We start from the raw sequence: 27,445 nt of genomic DNA, 5'->3' as shown, positions 1-27,445 counted from the left end.
CAGAAAATCCAACATTCATCAAACAAGAGGAAGCAAAAATTTAAATTTCTCCGACTTTTGCAACATTTGCGAGTCTCTTCATACTCTCACCTTTGCTGTGACCTGAATGGCCTTGAACCTTGACGTAATCTGCTGCACATTCACAGATATCCTGGTGTCTCCAGAGATGCCCATCAGATCAGATGAATCGTCGCTCATCTTATCGATCTCCGCTTGATTCTGGATGATGCTGAAGACCAATCCCTGATATCACCGAGGTCCAAGAGAACACGGATAAAAAGAGAAGGGAGAAAATACCACAGTTAAAAATTAAACAATGATTAGTGATCTTGATGTATGATATGCTTGACTGACTAGTCTTAAAGTATATAAAGAAAATTTAAACAACGATACGTAAAAGTGCCTCCGATATCGCTGTATGAAACTGTAATGTAATGATGGGTTTATCTATACAAAAATGAACACTTGAATGTGTCATCTATAACTATACTGTACTGTATAGTGACCGGTAATTATCAGTAATAACTATATTTACTCGGTGGTGTTCACCAGTAACTATATTTACCCAATAATGTTTATCGAAACCTTTCATTAACTTTTTTCATATTACTTATTCGGAATGTTTTTTTTATTAATTGATTGCTCTTTTAATTTTCAAACTCACTTCCTTATTATCATTCTTGTACTTGAACATAACTAAAATACCTATCAAGATTAAATCATTAATAGTACGTAGAATATATATATATATATATATATATATATATATATATATATATATATATATATATATATATATATATATATACATATATTTATATATATATATATATATATGTGTGTGTGTGTGTATATATATATACATACATATATATACATATATATATATATATATATATATATATATATATATATATATATATATATATATATATACATATGTGTATATATATATATATATATATATATATATATATATATATATATATATATATATATATACATATATATATATACTGTATATATATATATATATATATATATATATATATATATATATATATATATATATATATATATATACATATATACACATATATCTATATACAGTACAGTATATATATATACATATATATATATATATATATATATATATATATATATATATATATATATATACATACATATATATACATATATATATATATATATATATATATATATATATATATAAATATATATACATACATATATATATAAATATATATACATATATATATATATATATATATATATATATATATATATCATTTCTTTCAAAAATACTTGTTATTACTGTACCAGAGTTCTAATTACAATCAATGACATCACGTCGCAAGTGTTAAAATAACTCGACCTCTTTTCACTAAATCAGGACGCAGGTGTAATCAAACACCTGTTCTCATGAAGTCATGTCATGGACATTTCTTTCGACGGCACTAATGCAATTTAATTATGAACTTTGATACTTGCTTGCCATTAATCTATATGGAATAAACAATTTAGTAAATCTTCACTTTCGTATTTGAAAACTAAATGGGGGGCATATATATATATATATATATATATATATATATATATATATATATATATATATATATATACTGTATATATATATACATATATATATATTTTTATATATACATATATATATATATATATATATATATATATATATATATATATATATATATATATATATATATATATTATACATATAAATATATATATTATATACATATATATATATATATATTATATATAAATATATATATATATATATATATATATATATATATATATATATATATATCTTATATATCTCTTATCATAGTTAAGAACGAAGGGTTTCTTCTTTTCTGCTAAAGAGAAAAATAAAAAGAAAATCACGAATACAAATCTCATCCTCCATTAATGAGCTAATTTTATTCAGATGAATCTTATACTGGTAAATCAATCATAAAAATAATCCTTTATATACAGGTCAAACTAATTTTCCAACGTTGCCTTACTAAAAGTTACATTAAATCAAACAATATTTCAAAGCAAAACTTAATTAATTTATTCTATGAAAGGTCATTTCCTTTCTAATAAGACTCTTTGGTTTCATTTCCTTTCATATAAGACTCTTTGAATTCATTTCCTTTCTAATAAGACTCTTTGATTTCATTTCCTTTCTAATAAGACTCTTTGATTTCATTTCCTTTCTAATAAGACTCTTTGTTTTCATTTCCTTTCTAATAAGACTCTTTGATTTCATTTCCTTTCTAATAAGACTCTTTGAATTCATTTCCTTTCTAATAAGACTCTTTGAAATCATTTCCTTTCTAATAAGACTCTTTGATTTCATCTCCTTTCTAATAAGACTCTTTGATGTCTTTATACCATTAAATATTTGTTCTAATGCATACCTTCCAGATGTTTAAGCACAAAGTTTTCTTATAAATTAAAAAATCAAATTGAATTCAAAGTTTCCATCCACTAATAATGACTTTGTTTCATGGCTCCTGAAAGCTTTTTTGGATTTCCTTCTCCCTCGGTGTTATGATCTTTCAAGAGTTGACATTATCACTTTCTCTTTCTCTCAGTCAGGCCAGGGCTAGATAAGAAAATTGAGTTGGCCGTGCTGTTGGTTTCACTTAAAAAAAAAAATAAAAAACACACAAAAAAAAAGATGACCCATTTTTGCTATATACCTATGATATCCTTAAGTCATTATTTTTACTTTCTTTAAAACAAATAGAATTTAAGAGAAAAAAGATCATGAAGAATTAAGTAAAAGAAGAATTGAAGGTTAAGAGGCCCTACATTTGAATAAAAACATTCTATGCTTTTAAATCTATTCATTAGATTAAAATTCTAGGAACTCTTAGCACAGTGTACCAATAACACTTCAGTTCTTCTAAATATCCTTTAGCAAATTAAGACTAAGCTATGCATAAAATAAAATAAAAGAAGCATGATAATTGACTATCAAAGAATGAAATCAATAAGAGGCTTGGATATTACTGACAAAATCAAAAGAGATTTGTAAAATGAAAAATTATTAAATAGCTGTACAGTATACATAATGTCTCATAAAAAATGAACTATATTTGAATACCAAAGGAAAAATATATGGGAGATCTGAATACCTCTAAGGAAAAATATATATACATGAGATCTGAAGTTTAATCAGATGTACATAACTGAGAAAAAGGAATTATGAAATTCAAGTATCAGTAAGAAAAATATATATTAAGACCTGAACACCACATAGTAAAATTAAGCATAAATGTGGAAATTCTTGATAAAAAAAAACGAACATTGAATTTGATCTAAGTAATCCTATTTCAGTATGTTAGTAGTTCTATTTCAAAAAATCATTTACATTTAGCATGAGCAGCTTTGATGGTAATCAGGTGGGAACTTCGGGTACAGTAAGTTGCATCCAAAATAAAGCTGGATAAATATGTGAAAATAAAATCAAAACGAGGCGAAATAAAAGGACTTTCTTTTTTGCAATAATAACACTGGGAAAGAGGATATAAATTAAATAACGTTTGAAAATGTCAATGCAGTAAATCTGTTTTGGTAAATTTATGATAATATAGATAGTGATGGCAATTTGGTATTTATTTGTTCCTGTTTGATTTATATTCATTTTTGTTTTCTTTGTCTTGCAAATTTCTATATTGTTTATCTCACGTGAAATTCCAATTACCTAGACTTTGAATCAAGACTTGCATATACTGTACTGAGAATAGTGCATGAGTAATTGTATTCCTTGTATTCCTCATCTGAGAGTTAAATGAGAGTATGAAAGGGATTTTGACGTAGGAAAAACCTATTTTTGGGTGAGATAGCCATGTCGTCCTGATGGAAGTTCCCTTCGGCTGCTTCCTACTGTATAATATTTCTGCGAGTGATATTACAAGAGATTTACCATCAGGTATCACAGGGTTCCAACCCCCGGAACGACTATCCGTAGATATCGTGTATATTCAGGGACGTATCCGAAGATAATCATAGATATCTGCACCCCCTTTAGACTTTACCCAGTCTAATCCACTAAGGGGAAGGATACGTGAGGACTTGAAAAATGTTCTGGTGAACTCAAAGACTTTATCTCCTAACCTATACTATCATTTAATGGAATATGATGAGGCCAACATACCATAACTTAACAACTAGCAATCTAGTTATTACTGATTACTATTATCAAAATTGACTTCAACTAGAATGTAATCGCTATGCTGTACAAAATTCTTAAATATATTACAAAACTAAAGTGATTGGAGGGAATGTATGGTACCTATATATATGCCCAATTAATCCAGTCTTTTGTTTGGATTTCTAAAAAGCACATAATTCCTTATTATATTCCATTACATTATTTCAGTTACGGTTGAAAAATTGTGGAAAACAAACAATCAGTTGAAGATACTTAATTGAAATATGAATGCAATACTTATTTTGACCCGTAACTGATAAATGTAAAGAATTTATAAAAAAAAAAATTTTTGGTAATCTTTATAAAGAAATATTTTTTAGCATCCAAAAGAATCGGAGAAAGATGATAACCTGGTGTATAAATTATCTATTGTAGTGCCCCACAATTAGAATAATATACAAAATAACTGTGTACTGACATCACCCCCTAGCGTTTGATGTGTACAGTATTTTCCTGAAAGATGTAAATAAAAAGAAATCAAGAAACAAAATAAAAACTAGATAAGGAAAACTGGTACAACCTGATGATAAGCTGGAATCAGTGGCGGCAGGGTATATCCACAACGGCTTCAAAGACACAACAGTACCAGGGGGGAAAATGCACCAATCTCTTAGCTCCGGAAGCCCACAGAAAATTGCTTTCTACTTGAGAATCTTGCAAGACTAATGCTTTTTTAACTTTTCAAAGGAATTATCTCCTTTATACTTGATGGACAAAATAATATTGCTTATTAAGATCTCATTACCTCTCATAGACATTTGCGCTATTGAAATAGTTCTTCGGCAGAATGGACATTTGAATGTTTTCATCATCGTAAACTCCACGAGAACTTAATATTCAGATTTTTTTTTTTGTGGGTACCACTATCAAATATCAGAAAATTAAACTTTTGTATTAAATTTACTCCATAAGATTATGATTTGAAATTTAAATTTTCTATTAACTTACTAATAATTATACATCAAACGATAAAAAATATGGGCCATTGTTTCAGACAGACTGCAGAAACAGCCACCAAGTCTGCAAATTCCACAAAGTGTGCAAACTCTTGCAGTTTCTCAGTAGTCAAGGGCCAAGCCTTTTAATGCAGAAATGTTGTAAATGGTTAATCATTATTGACCATCTCTAATTCCCACTAAACACAAAAAGCTGGTACCAATTTAGTGTTGCATCATGTAACGAATGAACATTATACATTTATATCTATACGTATGTATAAATATACATGTTTACTGTTTACTGTTTATATATATATATATATATATATATATATATATATATATATATATATATATATATATATATATATATATATATATATATATATATATATTCATATACATATATATACATATATATATATATATATATATATATATATATATATATATATATATATATATATATATATATATACATATATATATATATATATATATATATATATATATATATATATATATATAATGTATGTATATATACAATATATATATACATAATACATACATATATATATATATATATATATATATATATATATATATATATATATATATATATATATATATATATATATATATATATATAAAACTCTGTACAATTTCAGGTCTAACCACCAAGAATAACCAGCAATTTATTGAAAAAGACATCTGCATATACAAGGTTGACCCTGATGGACCAAAAGGAACGGATGGGGTGAGCATTCGTGTGAGACTTCCGGAGCATCAGAACCTTACTCTCTTAGGATAATAATAACTTACTTCGATCAATACCATACGAGGTCTTACTTGTTCTAAATTATCAGCTATTGTTATGAATTCCTGCACCAACACATGCCGGCTATCAACTACCCGCAGGAATTCCTAGAGGGGAATAACAAGAGCCATTAGTAAGTTTCTAAAAAATAAAAGACAAAGTATTCAGTTCAGAAAAATAAAAATTGTGAAAAAAAAAATGACACTTTCAGCCATACTACACAGTGTGAGAGATATTAAGGTGATCATCACTACAGCATTCTAGTTATACTGTGAATGCTTGCAAGATGTTAATTCATATACAGTACTGTATATCCATATATATTAAATAAATAAGCGATTTATTCAATAGAAGAGAAACACCACAATGGTTTAGCTGAACATGGAAGCCAATAGATCAGACCCAAGATTTCTTGAAAATATCCCTAAGGTAAATATACTAATATATTGAAAAATCTTGGATTTATTAGAATCTGACATCAAACTTTAATTAATAACGCTGATATGATCAATCTGCTAACATGATATAATATTTCATTGAACCTTATTTATTTTTCTAAATATAAATAAATATGATTTATCTGTACAATTACATATATATCTTTGATACTAAGCAGGTTAATTATTTGTAAAAAAAAAAAAAAAAATATACAAAAAAAAAGCCATGAAGACAGTATTTATCATGAGACTTCCTATGAGATATATAATTCATCAAATAATAGTTTTGGCGAAGAGATTAGAGCTGTTACCGTATCGTCATATGACAATTTATTATTACTTTGAAAAAGGGTCGTAATTTCTTATTTTTTTAGTGCATTTTTATTCATATCCTGAGTGGTATATAATGACTGAAAAATTTCATGGAAACAAAAATCACTAATCAGAAGCAATTCTCAACTTTTTGAAAATGATATCTAATACTTATACAATCTCTATAGTAAGTCATATTCTTAACTAGAGAAAATCCTCTCGTACAAGAGAAAAGGAGTTTTTAGAGAATTCTGCTAATATGTTGGACTATTCATTGATCAATAACAGGTCTTTTAACGGTTTCCTTCTGGCAAAAGTATAATCTATCTGAAGAAATTAAAATCTAAGATTCTAGGAGGAAAGTTCCCATATTAAATAATCACAATTCTTAACATTGCAAAATTTCTTTCCCTTAGTTGACAATGCACTAGATGTTATATTTACAAATTCCATCCTACCTAGTGCTTCAAGTTATTATGGCTAATATTAACAAAATAAAACACCTGCTTGAGGGTACACTCAGGCACACTATTCTATCTCATTTCTCTTCCTTTTGTTTTGTTAAAGTTTCCATAGATTATATAGGAAATATTTATTTAAATGTCATTGTCCTGAAAATGTATTACTTTTCCTTGTCTCCTTCCCTTACTGAGCTATTTTCTCTGTTAAGGCCCCTGGGCTTATAGAATCTTGCTTTTCCAACTAGAGTTGTAGTTTAGCAAGTAATAATAATAACAATAATAATAATAATAATAATAATAATAATAATAATAATAAATTTGCATCAGTTTTTAACAGTTTCATCTTCCTCTCTGAAACAGTTAATCCATTGTGATGTTCCAATTAATTCATAAAAAAATCATTACAAAGTTAACTCTCTTTGAAAGAACTGACTATTGCGAAAGCTAGATATTTTTCTGCAAAGTTATTCATAGACAGAAAGCATAAATGTTTAGCATAAAGTACAGCTTAATCTAATTTCTGAATTTCTATTATATGAAATGGTTAGAATGAATCATCAATTAGATAAAGAAAATATTTGCTAACATTTATTCTATGTTAACACTTCTGGCAAAACGATAACAGTAAGACGAAGCAACAGCATTAGAATTATTACCTATCTTATCAATGCTTTCACAAAACTGCTGCACAAAGTTAAAAAGCCAGAAAAAAATAAGACTTATTACCTATAACAATGTGGACAACGAGGATTATCTTTTGCAGACACCCTGCAGAGAAAAAAGGGAGGAGAAAAAACAACACATACAGACAAACAAAAACAAAACGTTAAAAAATGAGAAACAATACCTGGTATCTCTCTTGTTGTTCCGTCTTCTCCTGCAGGGTGTTCTTGGGAGTATAATTCTTCAAGGTACCCTCAGATTCATTCAGCCATGAAATGATGCGATCGAAGGTGCCTTCGTATTCGGTCCACTGTTGGAGTCGTTCTTCCAAGCCGTGTTTAACATCTGCCAATGTGCTGGCAAATTTGGCCAGCTCGTACCTATCGCGATGGTTGGGAATGAGTGGCGGTATATGGAAACCTTTTTGGGGTACAGTATTATCCTTTAAATGACCTTATCTAGAATGAGCATCCTCATAAATGTCTACTAATGACATTAATTTTTTACATATGTTTTCACCTAAATCTTGGGCGTTTAGAGCAAATTGTACAATACTGTAATAAAAAAATCCTTTAAAATTATAGGCAAATCAATAAAATACTACCAATTATTCATTTAAGATAAATAGGAAGATATGATCAGAATAAACACAAATTACCTGAAAAAAATAGACATATAAATTATCTGAAAATGTACCATTGACCCAATTTCAAAAACTAGGAAAAAAAGAACCAAAAGCAACAATTTCAACTCTCAATTACTTCATATTGTTGATCTCCCTCTCAACGCTCTCCTTGGAGCGGGCTGGGAGCTTATCAAGCAGTTGGTGGGCGTGGGAGCCAATTTGGGCAATCATGTTGCGCCCGTCGCACTTGGCCTCCTCAAGCTCCTTGACGTGGTCCAGGCGCTGTTGAAGCATGCTCTTGTTCCCTGAGTAGTCTGGGGAGAAGTAATAAAGATATATTTAACCAATTTAACTAAATGATTAGAAAAAATACTTTAAGTTATTTATTTGATTAATTACTCCTATTTACAACTATCTAGAATATGAGGTTAATTAATCAGTTGAATAAGTAAACAACATAAATAACTTTAAGAAACATTATAATAAAATAATTAATTTACTAATAAAAAATCGAATGAATGATGTAAAATACTAAAGAAAATTAATCCAAATCATTACAATTAATTTGATGATTTAAATAATTAATCAGAAAAAATAACTTTGACCTTTAATTAAGAAATAATATAAATATGGCATAAAGTAAGAGTGCTTAATGAGAAAACTAATAGTAAATGTGCAATAATGTACACAAATGGAGAGAGAGAGAGAGAGAGAGAGAGAGAGAGAGAGAGAGAGAGAGAGAGAGAGAGAGAGAGGGGTCATGCATAGTTCTGACAATAAAAAGGATAACTGAATGAATATCTTTTAAAAAATCCATCTAAAAGCTATCAAATATAAAGGTAACTTCAAAAGGAATTTCCCCTTGAGGAATAGAACAGAATTTCCAGTCAACTTAAGCAAGAGGATATAACCTGAGAAGTAAGGGAAAGAGAAAGGAGAGTGGAGCAGATCCATCTGTTATTCTTAGCAAGAACTTGTGGCCTAGCTTTATTAAGTCCTGGGGACTTGGAAAAACTTAACTCACCCTCGTCTGTCGGTCATGAACACAGAAAGAGACAAGTGGGAAAATTATTGAAAGTATGTGACGACTATGTCACTTAATTTTTTCAAGTTTTGGTTTCCACGCAATGCAATTTTCAACAATATATCATTAAAGGAAAAGAATAATATAGGAATGGCTCATGTGAAAGAAAATTTGCCCACTTACCTATTTCTTCAAAGAAAATGTCAAGAAAAAAGATGTAACAATCAATGTTATTGTTATATATATGTTTATAGTTTTAAGTAAGTTGTTTGATAACTTAGAAAAACATCAAGTGAATGAAAAAGGCTTAGCATAATTCATGTCTAAAAGGCCTTCAACTATTTAATTCAATAACACCCCAAGTCCAAGTGTAATTCACGAATAGTTTCAAGAAATCTCGTCTCATTATGGATAATACAATGAAGTTTAATGCTGAGATTTCAGGGTTTTATAATACATTGTTTGAATACTTATTAGAATTGCACCTTAAACGATATTTTCATGAAATCACTTAGAAAAAGAACAAGATTTCTGATACTGTAAATGGATTTTTTTTCACAAGCTTTGATAAATGTTATGTAACAAAAATTGTCAGATTGCATGCAATGGATAGTTGTGGACAGTTCCAAGTTTAAAATTTCATTCATGTGGTCAAACACAGACTCGAAGTTGAAATTCCTCCGGGCAAAACTAAATATCCTTGTTACTACAGGACACAAAGTCATTAAAGGTTAACATATTCTTTGTAAGAAGTTATAATTTTCTTATGAAGTCCTTAAAACTTTTTTGATTGGAAATGTGCAGAACATGATCATACAACAATGTAATTACAGGAAACGAGTTTCTCATATTAGGTAAACAATTAAAATCTATCCAATTTGCTTAGGGAAAGTTTTTATTTTCTCAGCTTCATGAGAGGAGAATCTGTCACCTACACACATTAGGAAAGAAGAATTACTCCACTCTGGATTCTAATTTTAAGGAGGAGCTCCTCGTCTCATGAGTTCAGAAAAGAATAGTGTCTACCCAGACTCTAGAACAGAGAAATTCCCCTTTGAATTTCAGGGAGGAAGAACTCTCTGAATTTCAAAAAGAAGTCTTCCTTCTCTGAACTTGGGGGAAAAATGTAATTTCCCCTCTATACTTTAGGGAAACAATATATCCCCACTTCCATGAGTCGTATGGCAGTGACGATTTAACAGCAAATGAGTAATACGTGATATAAAACGTTGAATGGTCTGAACGAAAAAGATATAACAACAGTGGAGGTCCTGCAGAGAGTATGGGACTAGAAAAGCAGCCTTCAAAGTAAGTAAGAAAAAACAGGTCCTTCCTATATAATTAGAGGGGATGAATAAAGAATTAAAGGAGACTACAAAAATCTTCCCACTAATACAAGCTCTTCCTCACCTGTATATGAGTGCAGTTTCTCCCACATCATCTTCTGCCAGTCAGCGTGGGAAGCGGTGAGTTCCTGGTGAGTGCTGAGGTTATCCGTCATCCACTCCAGGTCCTCAATGTTCTTTTTGGTATTGGCTGAGAGGGTTTCGTGCCTCTGCTCAATATCCTGGATGGCCTTCGTGACTTCCGAGTTGTTGGGGGAGGCTTGCAGGAGGTATCCTGCTCTCTCCTTCACCGTGTCCAGAACGCGCTTGTGCGACGTAATGTCTTGCAGTGTTGTCTAATAAGGGCGAAAGAATGTAAAAATAAAACTATTTCTATTGAAACATGCCAAAAGATTATGAGTTTATAAGTAAAAGAACACATTTATGGAGGATTTACAGAATAATTTGAGGACTTCGGTGTTATTAACTTCTAGGGTACATTATTAAAAAAATTTTGAAAATATATTAAATTACTTGTCAGTTCAAATAAGATATTTTTAGTAAAACTCTTCTCTTTCAGATTATGATTGTAAATAAACCCATTCAAAATCTACTTGGCTTTTAATTAATCACAGATTATCAAATACTGTGTATGAAAGGATATTTTGAGATATCATTGAAGTTCTAATAAAGTTATTCCTGGTGAAAAGATAAAGAGACATTGCATAGTGAAGAAAATTTATCATTAATTCACATACAGAAGATACTCAAAGCCAGGTACTTCACCTTAAGTTTCAGAAGTCTAGATCGCAACTCCTGGAGTGAAAGCCAGTTCGATGGATCAACAGCAATAGTTTTCTCCATGCTGTCCAACCAATTTTTGGCTGCCTGGGTGCTATCAGTGAATGAAGACCACTGCAGAGTTTGGGCTTCTTGTTTGCGTTGTTGCTCCATGATAGAATCATCCAGCTTCTCCCAGCATTCTCTCATCATTCTCAAGTCTTGACGAAGTCTCTCGCGACCAACTGTTGCTGTGTCAGGATAGAGTCTTTCTCCAAGAGCTGTGATGGATCCTAAACGATGGGTCGCCTGTTCTCTTTCACTGAGTAGATGTTGCAAAAGTGAGTCTCTCTTTTCAGGCGTAGCTTCATTTAGCATGTTATCAAGTGACTGCTGCATAGAATGCAACCATTTGTTATTTTCCTCAAACTTTTCTTCATATGACTGGTGGTCTGCCACAATGCCTCGCCATTTTGCCACAGCCTCCTTTGTAAGCACATGAAGACTCTGGTACCTATTGCTCAGCTGGGTGATGAGAGGCTTCAATCGGTCAACACTCGATGTTCTTACAAGGGCATGTCCTTGGTCTACAAAAACATCTATTTCTCTCTCATACCGGACAACATCTTCCCTCTTTTGAGTTAATACTTCGAGCCTTACATTCTTCTCTTGCAATGTGGCACATGGCTGTTGTTCCTTGAAGAAAGCTTCCAACTCACGGCACCAGGATGAATGCCTCTCTAGATCTTCTTCAAACTTAACCCATTGTTTTATAGTGGTTTTGAGATTATCACGAACATCACCTGCAACAATTTAAGAATTAGTAGTACATATTTCAATTTCTTCAAATCAAATCAAAAGAAGCATTATGATTATTATAAAATGCTTCAAAGCTACTTTTCACCGAAAACTATATTTTGACAATGCTTGAATTCTAAGACATACCAACAGTAGCTAGATGAAGGTTCCATGCATCTTCCATGGAGGTGATAGTTGCACGAAGAGCTTTTCCACCTCGTTCGGAAGTACTGAGGGCAACTTTTTCACCTAAACTACGAAGCTCAACCAATTTCTTGTCACCAGTACCTTGTACTGCCTCTAAGTCCTAAAAGCATAGTAGAGAAATAATCCATTACTACAATGAAAATAGAATTCTCAATTCTCAATGTCTTGATTATAAACTGCGTCAATTATCAAGTTTAATGAAGCTCCAATCTAACATTTTTATATGGATATGTGATACAGTAAGTGTTCTTGAATATCCAATTCGAATAGCAGGGATGACACACCCAAAGGCATGTAACCTCATACTGGGCAAGACTTACTACATGCCCATGAAAATGTAGTATTCATAAAATTATGGAATATACGAAATATATATATAAAAAAATTACAAAAATATGAAAAAAATAAAAAAATATAAAAGTTTAAAGTGCAACTGAGTTGACTAGTATACTGGCCATATTTCAACTATGCAACCAAGTTGAAAGACTCTAAAAATGTATTTAGAACTTCCAAGTAGTGCTCAGCAGGGTCAAATCTAAAGTGTCCCTTAACCACCAGTAACTGGCCAAGTTATACAAGCTGTGGATATGCCTATCACCTCTTCTAACCTGAAAGCTTAAGCAACTACATTTGCCTTTCATTCAGATCGTATAAATTCCAAAATATACATAAAAACGATAGCTAGGGCTCTCTAAAGATCATTAAACCTGCACTGATTATCATGAAAAAATACACACGTGGCCTTGCACTATTATGTACCTTAAAAACACGAAGAGCTTGAAAGGACTTTAAACATCTTGACCAAGTCACTGATTCCAAATATGCAAATCTGGGAAATAATTTTTTTTCAAACTTGTTAAGTAAATGAACATTTATGCTGCACCACAGCAGGGCAGGAGAGAATGCATGGGGATGCAAGGGGAGGACAAAATCAAGGGGAGGACAAAATGATCAATCAACACTCAGTTGTTCTTATCACAGAAAAGTCCATGGTGAGTTGAAATCAAATGCCTGTAGGGAACTGCAAGTTATTGCCATAAACTAATATTAATGTGGATATATATACACCGAACAATAATCATATCAACTTCATCATATAGAAAAATAAATTTAAGAGGACACAAAAAACTTTCACAAGTCATAATGTGAAAGATAGTTGGTTAATATTACATGGGGTGAGAGTTTGGGAAATTCTAGGTCGAAGTGAAGTATGAAAGCAAACCTTAATGGGAACACAAAAAAAAATAAGATAAAACAGCTGTTTGTTTCTTCATAAACTTTGGGGATGACAATAAGATACTACACGGCAATAGGTTCGAGAAGCACTGTAAAAGCAGATATGGCTGTCTTTGGCTACTGAGAAGCAAGTATCTGCATATGACGAAGGGATTAACTTCATGCATTTCCTACACACTTGTTACCTTCGAAACGATTAGTGTGACTGCAACAAGCTGAGAACAGGTGTTTAGTTCTGTTTCTATCCTCTGGAAGAAAGAGTTAGCAGTAAGACTATTTCATAATTACTGAAAGAACTTTGGTGAGGGTTGACACTGGCTAACACATTCAGATTATAGAGATACTGTATGCTACTGAAGTCAAAGTAGAGAGGGTGTTGCTTTCAAAGAGGCAAACTCGTTAGCTACAACGTCTTTTCCTCATCTGTCAAAATACTGGGTATTGCTATAAAAACCAGTTCCAGGTAATAGTGACGTATGAATCACTAAACAGATGAAGTAAAGAGCATTTACCAAACATGAATATTATGCTTATTTACCTTCTTGAATTCCCTCTTAGCTCATGATAGTGGAGATTCTAGCATGCAAGATTTGAAATAATAGAGATTTAAAGAAATATTGACTACTGAATTAGATCCTATTAAATATGAAAGTATATTTTGTCAAATGTTAAGAAATCTACCATGAAAAACCATATTACATACCTTCAGATTGTCTAGCTTCTTATTGAGGTCTGACTTCTCACCCGCAACATCTGCACATAGATGAAGTTGGTCTCGTTGAACGTTGAGCCAGTCACCAAAACTCTTGCAGAGCGAGTTGAACTGCGCATGTTCTTGCACACATAAATCTAGCTTCTCCAGGAGATCTCTACTTTTGAGGACTATGTTATGGAAAAGCGTTTTGATAGACTGAATGTAAACATTCAAAGCCTTGTCTTGTGTTTGGTTGACAAGTGTCTGAGCTTTTTCACAAACCATTTCAACCAGAGTTTGATGAGCTTGGATTTCCTGGTGTACAAGACGATGATTTTGTAGCTGAGCTGTTTTCTCTTGAAGAGAACTTTTTAGCTCTGTATGTTGTTGCATGGCCAATTCTACATCCTTTAACCACCTTGTAAGCTGTTCTTGAGCACCAGAAAAGTCTGTAAATTGCTGAAGACACTGATCCAGAGTCTGACCAGCATTTGTTACAGAGTCACACCAAGCTTCCCATTTTTCCCGTAATTCTCGTAGATTCTGTCGGATGATTTCACGTCCATCGGGAGCTGTGTGGGTGTACAGTCGTTCACCAAGCTCTAGAACTGCATCCACTTTATTTGCTTGACTAGATTTTAGCTCAATGAGTTGCTCCACTTTATTGCGGCGCATTTGTAAAAGTTTCATATCACCAACAACTTCAGCATGCTCACGCAAATCTTGGTCTACAGCTTCAACCCAGTTCAAGCATTCCTGGTATTTATCAAGGAAGGAACGATGTTCACGAATAAACATTTCATAGCGACTCATCATTTCCTTGAGCACGTTCTTCAGTGACTGATATCGTGATGACAACTGAAGAATTTGGACAGTATGTTTGCCCTCATTATCCATACTCTGGGCTTGTGTTAGTGCATCATTAATTTCAGGGGCTTTATTAACAATTTCCTCCTCTAACTTCCTTAGGCGATCAAGGTGGTTCTCCTTTGACTCTAAGTCACTCTTTAGTGACTGGTCCTTAACTTTGGACTCAATACCTTTGAGCCAGTCCTTTAGAGAATATACAATTTCCTCACATTGGTTGTACTGAGACATGATGCTTTCCACCTTTCGCTTGCTTTCAGTAATTTCGGTTTGCAGTGATCTCCAGCTCCTCTTAAGAGAATCCAAGTCAGCAGTAACAGCTGCGTGACCTGACGCATCTGTATTTTTTAGTGTCTGTGTTAAACTGCTTTGGCATTTCTCCAAGAGTTCCTGACCTTCTGATTCACTGGCTTCAAGGGTATCAATGATATTCATTTTCATCTCAACATCACTGCTTTCAGGTGACACATCTGCACAAAGAGACAGTTCAGCCTTCTGAGCAGTTAACCAGTCACGGAATTTTTCATTGTAATGAAGGAAGGTTTCATGGTGTTGAATTATTTCTTCACTACGAGTGATTCTTTGCTGTGTCTGAGAAGCCATTTCACAGTACTGGCTAATCATTTCATCAACAGCTTCAGATGTTTCATCATCTGTTAAGAATTCAATTTTTTCTTTCAAACCATAAATCATACTCTCATGAGAGTTAATATCTTGATATACAGTCTTATATTGTTGCAACTGTGCCTTTTTATCTGATAAATTAGCCTTCAAATCAAACTCTGCACCTGCACGTCTCTTTATTTCTTCTAACCACTTTGAGGCTTGACTGAAATTATCATCAAATGAAGACCACTGCATTATTATTCCCTCAACTCTCTTGTAAAGGTGATTAACCTTATCAAGGTGAGCTTCCCAGGTGTCTCTGAGGTTACGCAGATCTAACCTAATCTTTTCCCGACCTTCAGGAGTAATGCAAGAAAACAGAATTTCACCACGTTCAACCACTGCATTCAAAAGTTGTTGACCATTTTTCTTCTCTTCAACAAAGGATTTCAGTTCCTGTAACTTAGACTGGTACGCTAGGGTGGGTTTACCACCACTGCTAGTCAGCTGCTCAAATGACTTGAACTTTTCTTCTGCATCCTCAAGCCATTCTTCCATCTTTACGATAGTCTCATTGTAGACTTTCTTATCTGCTGTTAACTGGTTTAGTTTCACCAGGAATGTTTCACAGAATTTGACAAGTGCCTCTACTCTATTTTTCATTTGGTTTCCATACTCTCCCACCCTACAATCAGGGTTTATTTTGAGAAGTGCTTCTGATATCTCCAAGAGTTCATTAATTTCTTCATCATGGCTGTTAATTTCCTCAAGCAGTGATTCTGTCTCCTGCATCTTTTCTTGAACTCTATCCATGTCTATTTGATTCATACCTTCTGAACGAGCTTGGGCCTCTATCTCCCTCAGCCATGAATTCAAATTCTCTGTCATAAGTTCATACTGTTGCCATAGTTCTAATGACTGAATGAGAGACTGGTGGCATTCATTTAATTGTTCATTCAGTTCCTCCAGTTCTGTATCAGCTGTTTCACATTCTCTCTTGATTTGCTCTCGCTTTTCAAGGTTTACAGTGCGCTGGTACAGGGCACGACACTTTTCTAACTCTTCCCTTTTTGCTATTCCAAACTTCAAGCTTGACTTGACATCCATCAATGCTGAAACCTTTGCTTCTACTCCATAGCGGTCACTTCCAGGCTCGGTTTGACACCAAGTTATTTTTTCCTGATGAACTGTCACAAAACGCTGTACGTCTTCTAGCCTATCGTGGTAATGTTTTTCAATGACATAATGTAAACTTTTACATGCCTTTGAAGTTTGTCCTACAATACCTTCATATTTCTTCTGCAATGCAGCATAATCCTTAATGAGTTTATTAGCCTCAAATGCCTTAAATGTAGCATTCATTTCTTCAATGTCTGTTTTCACCTCTTTTATTCTTTCTTCATATTCCTCCAATTCACTTTCTATCTTTTTAGCTGTTTCAAGGCGGGCAAGAATCTTTTTGTCATCACCTGTAATATCTTCACATCTCATCAAACGGTCACGTATCTGAGAAAGAGACTCATTTAATTCTTTGATATCATCATAGACAGTAGTCTCCCGCTCTTTCATTTCTTCCAGGTACTCACCAAGTTTACCAGCAGCTGCTTCAGTTTGCTCAAATTCTGCTGAGACTGTACTTATTATTTCCTCTACTCTTGATAGTGAAACACCAGTATTCAAATTCTGAAGTTGTTTCGCCCTACTTTGCAGGCCACGGAAAAGACTCTCATAGTTAGAGAGCTCATTCCGGTATTTTTCTAATTTTTCTGCAGCTGCTTCCATATTTTGTGAGTTTTGTGTTTCATCTAAAACTTCACAAGTATCACTGAGCCAAGTCAATAACTCATCTCTTCCTTGCATAATTTGCTTCCACAGAACAAGCTGGCCTTCCAGATTCTGTGAGCGCTGGTTCAAGAAATCCATCATGCTCTGCCATTTATGATGAGTTTCCTGAGAATTTTGCTTAATCGTTGTGGCATCAAAACCTGGTTCACTTTCCAATTGTTGACTTAAATGCTGTGACTTAGAAATAAAGCTTTCTAACTGTGGTCTTGTTCTGCGAAGAGCATCAGTAGTTTTCTTGCACAGATTCAACATAGTTTGAACTGAACTTGCTTCTGAAGGAGTACTGTCAAGTTTTTCGCTGTTACGCTTTGCTTCAGCAATTGCAGCCTGAAGGTATTCTTGTCCATCTTTGCATTGCCTCCAAAGAGATGTAATGCTTGTAAATTTTGTCTGCATTTCATATAACATATTCTGCACACGATCCCAACTTCCATCTGCAGCAGTTAAAGCATTCTGAACAGACACTAGTTGACTAGAATCACTTGACATTAACTCCCTTCCTAAATCATGCAACTTTTCTTTTAGTCTTAACTGGGATTGCATGTCTTGAAGAGCACTCTCAACAGCTTCCAGGAGATGTTGGACACCAGAATAATTACTCTGCATTAGTTCTTTATCAGTGACTCGATTTGTGACAGAATTCAAGAACTCACATAGTTGGTTCTTTACACGGTGGAAAGTTTCCCACCTGCTGTTAACTTGTTGTAACTGATCCTGACAGTTATCCAAACTACTTTCCAAAATATCCATCCTTTTCTTAAATTCCTGAACTTTTACCCCAATGTTGATAGCAGACCCAGTGTCTGGGTCTCTGACCACTGTAGAGCTCTGCTCACACAAATCCATTATATATGCAGCTTCATCATCCCATGAGCGACACTGCTCTCGTATGTTGAGAAGTTCCTTTCTCATTTGTGAGAGGTCATTTAAGTTAGGTTTTGCATCAACCTGCTGACTGATACTTTTCATTACATCATCTGTGATGCTTTGCCACTCCCAGAAGTCTCTCCACTTCAAAATGGCTGGTTTCTTTGATACAGTGATTTGGCCATAGTTTTCAAACCTGGCCTCAGCATCATCGAACTGATTAAACAATTCATCGCGATCATGACCACTGCAGCGATCACCTACTTCCCGACATTCTTCTGCAAGCGATGTCACTTCGCTTTGCTTTTCATCATGTTCTTGTTGTAATGTGTGAACAAGTTCAGGAGCCCTGTCAAGCTCATCCACATCAATGTCTTCAAGTTCATCTAAGTTGTTGCTGAAATCATTAAGCCATGTTTCAAGCCTAACAATTTTTGTTACTAACTCCTGTCTGGCTATAACAATATCTGATAATTCATTCTTAAGCTTGCGTGCCTCATCACTGAGTTTCAATATAAGAGCTTTCAGATCTGATACAACTTTCTTTATATTGGCACCACCTTCTGGACTCATGCCAGCTGATATGTGATCACCTATTGAAGTTAGATTAATAATGTCAGTCTGCCTCTCTCCTATTTCTTTCACCATATCCTTCAGACCAGAAACACGGTCCTCTAATCGTAACACAGTAGGAGCATATTCGCTAACTTTCTCAAGTTGTTCTTCCATCTGATGGACCCAGGAGGAGACGGCATCACATTTATAGTTGAAATCTTCCCACTCAGCAAGAAGAGACTCTGTTCTTTCACTCCACTGCACAGCGACATCATGCACAGCAGACCAGCGGGAGTGAAGAGCATCTATCTCATCTACAACCGAGCAAATCCTGGCAACCTGAGCACTCTTAGATGATACATTACGAAGTTTCTCCATATATTCATTGCATTGTCTTTCAAATTCTTTAGCTGCATCTGCTGCTTGCATTGCTTCTTGCATGGTATTCGGTTTGGTGAGTCCTACTGCAACTCTAGTTTCAACAGATTCCAACCATGGCTTTATTGCAAGTACTTCTATCTGATATTCCTGCCAATGTTTGTGATCATGCCTGACAGTCTCAGAATGCCTTTCTGCATGCTTATTGAGGGTAGATATACTTTCCTTCAAGCACTGAAGTTCTGAATTGAACTGAATTGCATCCTCAGATGGTTCTCCTTCCAACAACTCTCCAGCTTCTTCTTCCAAGGCTTCAATGACTGACAGTTTTTTGTTTATTCTTTCTATCAATTCGTTTGTCTGTGATTCTCTGTCATCAGGAGACATCTCTAGAGTGACCAGACGTTCCAGTACATTTCGTGCATTAGCGTACCATGTTTTCAGTTCTTGCAGAGTACCTGTAAAGTGTACCCATTTCACATTCAGTTGCTCTAGATATTCAATCTTCTCTGAGACAGTGTCAATAACTGTTTGCATACGTTGTTCAATTTCCACCACTTCTTTCTCGAGCAGTGGTTTCTTTTCTGGATTTGCTAGCTTTGCTAGATTATTGGAATGGTTCTGTAACTTTCGAAGCATTTGGTCTGTTGTTTCATTAAGATGTTCATTCATTTCTTGCTTATTGCTTAGCTCATTGGCTACTTCCTGTGGATTACTGTAACTAATGATATTTGACAGTTCTCCCTCTGCTTGTGCAAGTAATTTAAGGATTTCTTTCTTCTGATCCGAGTAATCACTCCATACTTTCATTGTACTCCTAAGTTTACTGAGGTTATCAACAGAGCCATTGTATGCTTCATTCCATTTAGCCTCTAATGTTTGCACCATAGCAGTAACAAACAGAGGCGCATTGTGGTCCCTTGAAAGGTCTTTGCCTTTCTGTATGGTTGTGAAAATTTTGTCCCTTTGATTCTCCAATTGCCTCACAATAACTTCTTGCTCTTTTATGAGCTGCAGTACTGTTTCCAAGTTTTCAGGTTGTGCATCCTTTTCACAATGCTTTTTCACATCCTCCAGAGTTGCCACAACACCATTGATATCTTCTCTGTACTGATAACATTTGGCATATGTTTCTGTTCGTATAAGGGCAGCCTCGATTGTGGGAACAAGAGCCTTGTACCGGGCGATGAGAGACTCAAGCTTTTGCTGTTCATACTGCCCATCTTCCTCTGGAATGTGTGTTATCAATGAATCCAGCATCTGGACCAACCACTTCATGGATTCACGCCTGGTTTCCATGTCGCCGCACATATTCTTTGAAAGAAAAAATATATGAGAACAACATACACACACATAACATTTTAGTCTAATTTCTTTATACTGTACTGGCAAATAACAAAGAAAATCCTGAAAATCAGTTACTTTTCTGAAAACATCTTATATCATCTAGCGAATATATTTTATGAAGACTAATAGTCTGAGGTCCAACATTACTTACAACAAACTTATCCTTGAGTTTTTCATAATCTTGGGCACTACGGGCTTCTTTGCTGACCTCCTTCAAGCAATCATTGACGCCGTCCATCCAACCAACTGTCTCATCAACCCTGAATAACAAAATAAATTATGAATGATTTTGAGCTGACAAGAATAAAGGCCTATTATGTCTAAACCAAATTTAATATTCCATCATGAAAAAACTGCTATCATTGTTAATTAAGGTGGTCTCGTGCCAACATGGGGTCTTGCTCTAAAAGATCTCCATCTCTTCAGGCATTTAGAAAAGGGAAAATTTAGGATCACTAATTAACACAATCGGGTATGAAAATACTATAGTGTTATAACCCGGTTGTTCAAGATTCTTCTAACACCATTACTTTCATTACTTTACTCAGATTCTTAACACCATTCTTTGATTGCAATAAATTACGAGAGAATTAACCTTACAGCAAGACCCTGTTACAACTTCATCTACTTTCTATTTAAAAATTATTCTTCAAACAAAATAGTTATAGAATGCTACATTACAAAAAAATCAATCTTATCCAAAAAACCTCTCCAAATTACTCCTCGACAAATATTTCTAATTATAATAAATCATTTAAGAACAAAACATATAGAAAACCACTTTATAAAATTATCCTTAAAACAAGAAAACCGTCAACTTCCCCTTGGACTGAAGGGGCATCTATCACATGCACACTCACTTAGTTTCATACTCCTTCCACCTCTCTGGAATCTGATCCAGGTGAGAGGCCATGGTGCCAATGCGGGTCTGGATTTCCAGCCAGCGGGTTGTGCATCTCTGGCAATCCTCGATTAAACTCTTGTCACTTTTCTGCAGAAGGATAAATAGATAAGAAATATTTTTTGAACACAATTAAATTCTCTTTGATATGAAACGAAATGTATCACTTTTTTTTAGCACAAAATTAAAATCTATTTTTATTCAAGAAATTATGATTAAAACTTTGCATAGTACATGAAATTAAACTTTTTCTGAAGAAAAATATAATGTTTAGCATGACATTGAAGTTAGTACTTCCCAAAAGGATTAGTAAGAATGATTTACAGTAATGACAAAGAATCATGATGACCATTTGCTTGATAAAATAAAGTATTACTATTGTTGTCATCTAATTAGTTTCACTAGTAAAAACATCACTTTGTCATGATATAACTAGTAGGAAAAAACCAATAGGAGAATAAAAGAGAAACGAAGAAAGACACAAAAATAGGAAGAAACAGCTAAAATATAAAATGACAACAAATAGGTGAAATATTCTTTTCTATAATTCACTCTAACTCATCTTCCATGATGAGGTCATTAATGAAATACGAAAAAGGGCTTCCTACTTTGAGGTGATGAATTTCTATCAAACACAAGATAAATACCAGAAATATATATACTTATTATGCAAATATGATTCTATACCTTAAACAATGCAAAACTACTGATTTCATTTTAAGTAAACATACAGTATACTGTACTTTTGAAATTCAAACATTTCAGTGATGTAGTTAAAATTGGTCATAATAGTTTGAACGATTCTATTTATTCCTTATGACTTACTTGAAAACTACCATTATGGGATATATGCTTATTTCAATAACTCCACCTGTGAACACTCCAAAATGGTTGCAAATTTGTGTAATGTGAGATTGGCTACTTATAATTGTAACTTTTAACTTCAATTATCCTTAATCAATCTAATAACCTATTTAGCATTCAATTAGCTTGATACTTTGAAATATGACTGACTTTAATGTACTTTTACATTAGAATATAACCTACCTACACCCCAATTAATTAATGGTGGAAGGGTAAAGATATATATATATATATATATATATATATATATATATATATATATATATATATATATATATATATATATATATATCTGAAACTATTCATTTGCGACAGGAACGAGTGTCATTTTCGAAGAGAACAGACCTTTTTTTATAGAAAAGAAGTAGTTTTTTCCCAAGGTTACATTACCCTGTAATACAGTACAATAATACCGGTGGGAGCTAATAAAAGAAAACTTGGTTTATTAAATGGATAACTCACCTTTTTATCATATTCCCGACTTGAGAGATCCATGTTGTCAAGAAGTTCCTCTATTCTAGATATAAGTTCTGCAGCAAAAAATTCCTGAAAAATAAATAATAAAATAGCACACAATCTGGAAGATTAACTGACAAAATTTTCAAAACAAAAGATTTTTTAACTAAATATTGTGGATTTTTTTTTTTTACATTCCAGTTACCGGTAACTTCTTTTGGAAATGTTATTGATAATATTGAGTGGCTATTCAAATCTTCTGTAAATATTAGTGAATATATTTAAAAATTAAATCAAGCTAATTTAATCCCCAAAAAAATATGCAAAGAAAAAGGTTATAACCAAATATTGCAGATTTTTTTTTTTTACATTCTAGTTACCGGTAACTTCTTTTGAAAATGTTATTGGTAATATTGAGTGACTTATCAAATCTTCTATCAATATCAGTGAATATATCTTAAAATTAAATCAAGCTAATTTAATCCTAAAAAGAAGAAAATTTTTTTTTCCTTTATTTTTATATTAAATTATCAGGTGATACAGGTTTGCATCTCCATAGAAAAAGATACATAATAAAAGTACCAAAATACTAAAGAATTCAAATAAATATCTATCTATCCAAGTAAATACTGTATCTGATCATCCCTGTAATCATAAGTATCCAAGAATGATTCAAAATCCTTTGATTATATCAAAATATTGATGGTCTTTCAAACATTCAAACATAAACCAGATTAATATTACATTGTAATATTTCATAAACATTAGAAAATTGTTCAAGTTTGATGCAATTATGCAGATGCTAGATCATCTGAAGATGAAATTTAACCAAGTAAATTAAAATATATCTAAAATTAATGCTCAGTCGCTTCATTCCACAGTCTTTTTATAGTTTATATATGACATATTGTTTTTGACGTTAATAGTTTATATAGGACATATCTGTTTTGACGTTGTTACTGTTTTTAGAATGATTTATTGTTAATTTATTCTCATCATTTATCTATTTCCTTATTTACTTTCCTCACTGAGCTATTTTTCCCTATTGGAGCCCTTGGGCTTATAGCATCTTGCTTTTCCAACTAGGGTTGTAGCTTGGCTAGTGATAATAATAATAATAATAATAATAATAATAGTAATAATAATAATAAGAGTAATAATAATAATAATAATAATAATAATAATAATAATAATAATAATAATAATAATAATACCAGTAACTTCCTCAATTTAATTTTTAAATCATTCATTGCTATTCTACATCAAATTGAAATGACTATGCAAGGTTGTAAATAAAACAGATTCCAGACTACTTTACCTCATGATTTCTCCTGATGGCCTCAACGTTTTCATTTTTGTTGTAGGCCTTCTGCTCACTGGAAAGCTCTTTGTCGATGTCACGCAGAAACATGTAGAAGGTGTTCTCGTCTAAACGGAATTCCAACTGGAAATGAACGTGTTTATTAGACACTTTAAATAACTTGGCAGGAATAACCATTTACATACTTTATATACAGTATAGTCTATTTTTTCCAATAATATTTTGTGTACATCTGAATATGTCCATATTTAGACATTAACATATTTCATATATGCCTAATCACGAAGCACACACATTCACACATCTATTTCATAAAAAATATTCATTCTAAGAAAGCTTCTTGATGGGTTCAAATTAAATTAGCAGTATAATTTATAGCAGAAAACATACCATACTTAAATCTTTACAATTCTAAGTTTTAAGAGAATAAATTCAATTGCTTCTGTAGGTGAGAGCAGGACCTTACAATGAGAGGACGGAGAATAGAGAATGTGAAAGATGTCCAAATAGGTTTCAGTTGGTATGCATTCATTTACTCAAATTCAAAGTCAGGGATTTCACTCTTATTCACTTGTCATTTTCTTGGTTTAAGCAGCTATATATGGTTTCCATTTTCAAGTTTCAGTTAAAAACGACTGACAAATGGACCTTAATGACATGTAGGGCCAAAGGGAAAACAGACGAATGCAAGAAAAGAAGTTTTTAATGTGAAACAGGCTGACATAAGTCTCTCTTGATAGCTTCTATAAGAAAAATCTATAATTCTATTAGTTCATTACTTCTTTAGTAGTTTATTAATTTTCTTATTTCCTTTCCTCACTATTGGAGCCCTTGGGCTTATAGCATCCTGCTTTTCAAACTAGGGTTGTAGCTTAGCTAATAATAATAATAATAATAATAATAATAATAATAATAATAATAATAATAATAATAATAATAATTCACCTTGAGTAGATGTAGGGGGGCATGAGCCATGACATCATCCCACCTCTTCTGAATGCTTTGAATGGCCATGTCGATGGCCTCCTGTTCGGACTCTGCTACATATATCTGCAGGTCTTGCCCTGTGGTCACAACCTTCAGGAGCAGATGCTCAGGGGCGTTAATGAAGAAGTCCTGCGAAAGAATGAAAAATAGATCAGTGGTAGAAAAAAAACCTTTTACCAAATCCAAATGTTTGGAGAAACACCCACGATTTTTCATGCAAAAAAAAAAAAAAAAAAAAAAAAAAATCAAATTAAAATTAAAATTTTTCTTTAAATTTCGATAAAAAAATTTAATATTTCACTGTGGTTAACGTTAAATCACAAGTTATGATTTGGGTATAATAAATGCACAATAACTAATAATAATATATAATATTTGTGTACTGTATAGGGAAAATCTTATATTTAGATATTCTCAACATATATTAAGCTTTATAACTTTTTACTCGTTCTTGCAATTAACTCCTGCAATGACATAGGATTTTCCTACTATATTACCCCATGGACCATTCTTTGACAAAGAACAGAAAGATCAGCGGGTATTTCAAGGCAATATGAAACCGAATTAACTTTACTTAGATTTAAAAAGTAAAGTGGCACTAACAAATTGAAAATACTGCCGAAGCAGGTAATATTCAGGTTAAAATGTAATCAAACTAGCCCTTGGTTGGATTAAAATGTAGCAAAAACTGGCCTTCTTCAACTTGAAATGCCAAATTTAGCATCGTTCAGCTTGTATGTAAATTCTTATAAAAAACATACACACTGATCTTAGTGGAACTTCGTACCTTACAAAAAACCGCATTTACCAAACCATTCACCTCACACGAGCCTCACCTTGTGGGTTTCCAGGTAACTCTTGGTGGTAATGGCCTTCTCCTGGAAGATCTTCTCAGCACTGGAGAGCCACTCACTCACTTCAGTCTCACATTCCTTGAAGCTCTGCCAGCAACGGATGCTCTCGCTCATTCGCGTTTCCCAAGCAACTGATGCTTCCGTCACAGTCGCAAATCTGGAAGAACAAAACAAGTTTCTGATGTTTCGCTTCTATGAAAATCATTCAGTTTGTTTTATACATATACATACACACACACACACACACATATATATATATATATATATATATATATATATATACTGTATATATATATATATATATATATATATATATATATATATATATATATATATATATATACAGTATATATATACATATCCATATGTATATATATACTGTATATATATATGTGTGTGTATATATACATACATATATATATATATATATATATATATTGGGGGAAGTGCCTTGGTATATGTATGTACATATATATATATATATATATATATATATATATATATATATATATATATATATATATATATATATATATACGCATATATATACACCTAAAATACATAACAGCATTAAAGTTTATTTAAATTGATTGATATAACTACTTATATATATCCTCCCTTGATAATGAAAATCCACATAACAAGAAAAATACATAATGAAAAATGACAAGTTAGTACACACCGTATCTTTAACACCACTTCCATTGTCTCTTACTGTCCTATTCGTCAACTACCTGTGATACCACAACCACAGTCTCTTACTGACCTATTTTTCAGCTGCCCATAATACCACTCCAATCGTCTCTTACTGACCTATTCGTTAAGTCCCCATGATACCAATTATAATATCTCTTACTGACCTATTCCTTAAGTACCTACAACACCACTCCCATCATCTCTTGTTGACCTATTTCCCAGGTACCCATAATGCCACTCCCATCGTATTCTACTGACCTGTTTGTCAGATTGGTCATCTTCTCCTGAAGATCTTCGACGTTGAAGTTCTCCCCTCCGTTTGCCGTCCTCAA

General features: G+C 32.8%; 1 protein-coding gene across 4 annotated transcripts in view; it reads right to left on the bottom strand.

The window, feature by feature from the left end:
* LOC137628755 (muscle-specific protein 300 kDa-like) overlaps positions 1-27,445 on the bottom strand; it is a 312,504-nt gene that overhangs the window by 239,302 nt on the left and 45,757 nt on the right. For 3 of the 4 annotated variants that reach the window (XM_068359939.1, XM_068359940.1, XM_068359942.1), the window contains 15 exons: positions 27,372-27,445; positions 26,400-26,574; positions 25,522-25,692; positions 24,574-24,699; positions 23,262-23,345; positions 21,895-22,025; positions 21,186-21,294; positions 14,579-21,001; positions 12,580-12,739; positions 11,641-12,437; positions 10,940-11,210; positions 8,642-8,819; positions 8,065-8,260; positions 6,040-6,114; positions 91-243 (listed from right to left, as the gene is read on the bottom strand). The exon at positions 27,372-27,445 is cut by the window's right edge and continues 69 nt beyond it. In XM_068359939.1, the coding sequence (XP_068216040.1) occupies positions 91-243; positions 6,040-6,114; positions 8,065-8,260; positions 8,642-8,819; positions 10,940-11,210; positions 11,641-12,437; positions 12,580-12,739; positions 14,579-21,001; positions 21,186-21,294; positions 21,895-22,025; positions 23,262-23,345; positions 24,574-24,699; positions 25,522-25,692; positions 26,400-26,574; positions 27,372-27,445 (9,123 nt within the window). The remainder of the gene's footprint in view (positions 1-90; positions 244-6,039; positions 6,115-8,064; positions 8,261-8,641; positions 8,820-10,939; positions 11,211-11,640; positions 12,438-12,579; positions 12,740-14,578; positions 21,002-21,185; positions 21,295-21,894; positions 22,026-23,261; positions 23,346-24,573; positions 24,700-25,521; positions 25,693-26,399; positions 26,575-27,371) is intronic. The other variant, XM_068359943.1, reaches the window with a different exon arrangement.

The sequence above is a fragment of the Palaemon carinicauda genome, chromosome 36 (assembly GCF_036898095.1).
Source record: "Palaemon carinicauda isolate YSFRI2023 chromosome 36, ASM3689809v2, whole genome shotgun sequence".
NCBI classification, from domain to species: Eukaryota; Metazoa; Arthropoda; class Malacostraca; order Decapoda; family Palaemonidae; genus Palaemon; species Palaemon carinicauda.
Note: the sequence above shows the minus strand (reverse complement) of the source record. Positions and strands in the feature narration are given on the sequence as shown.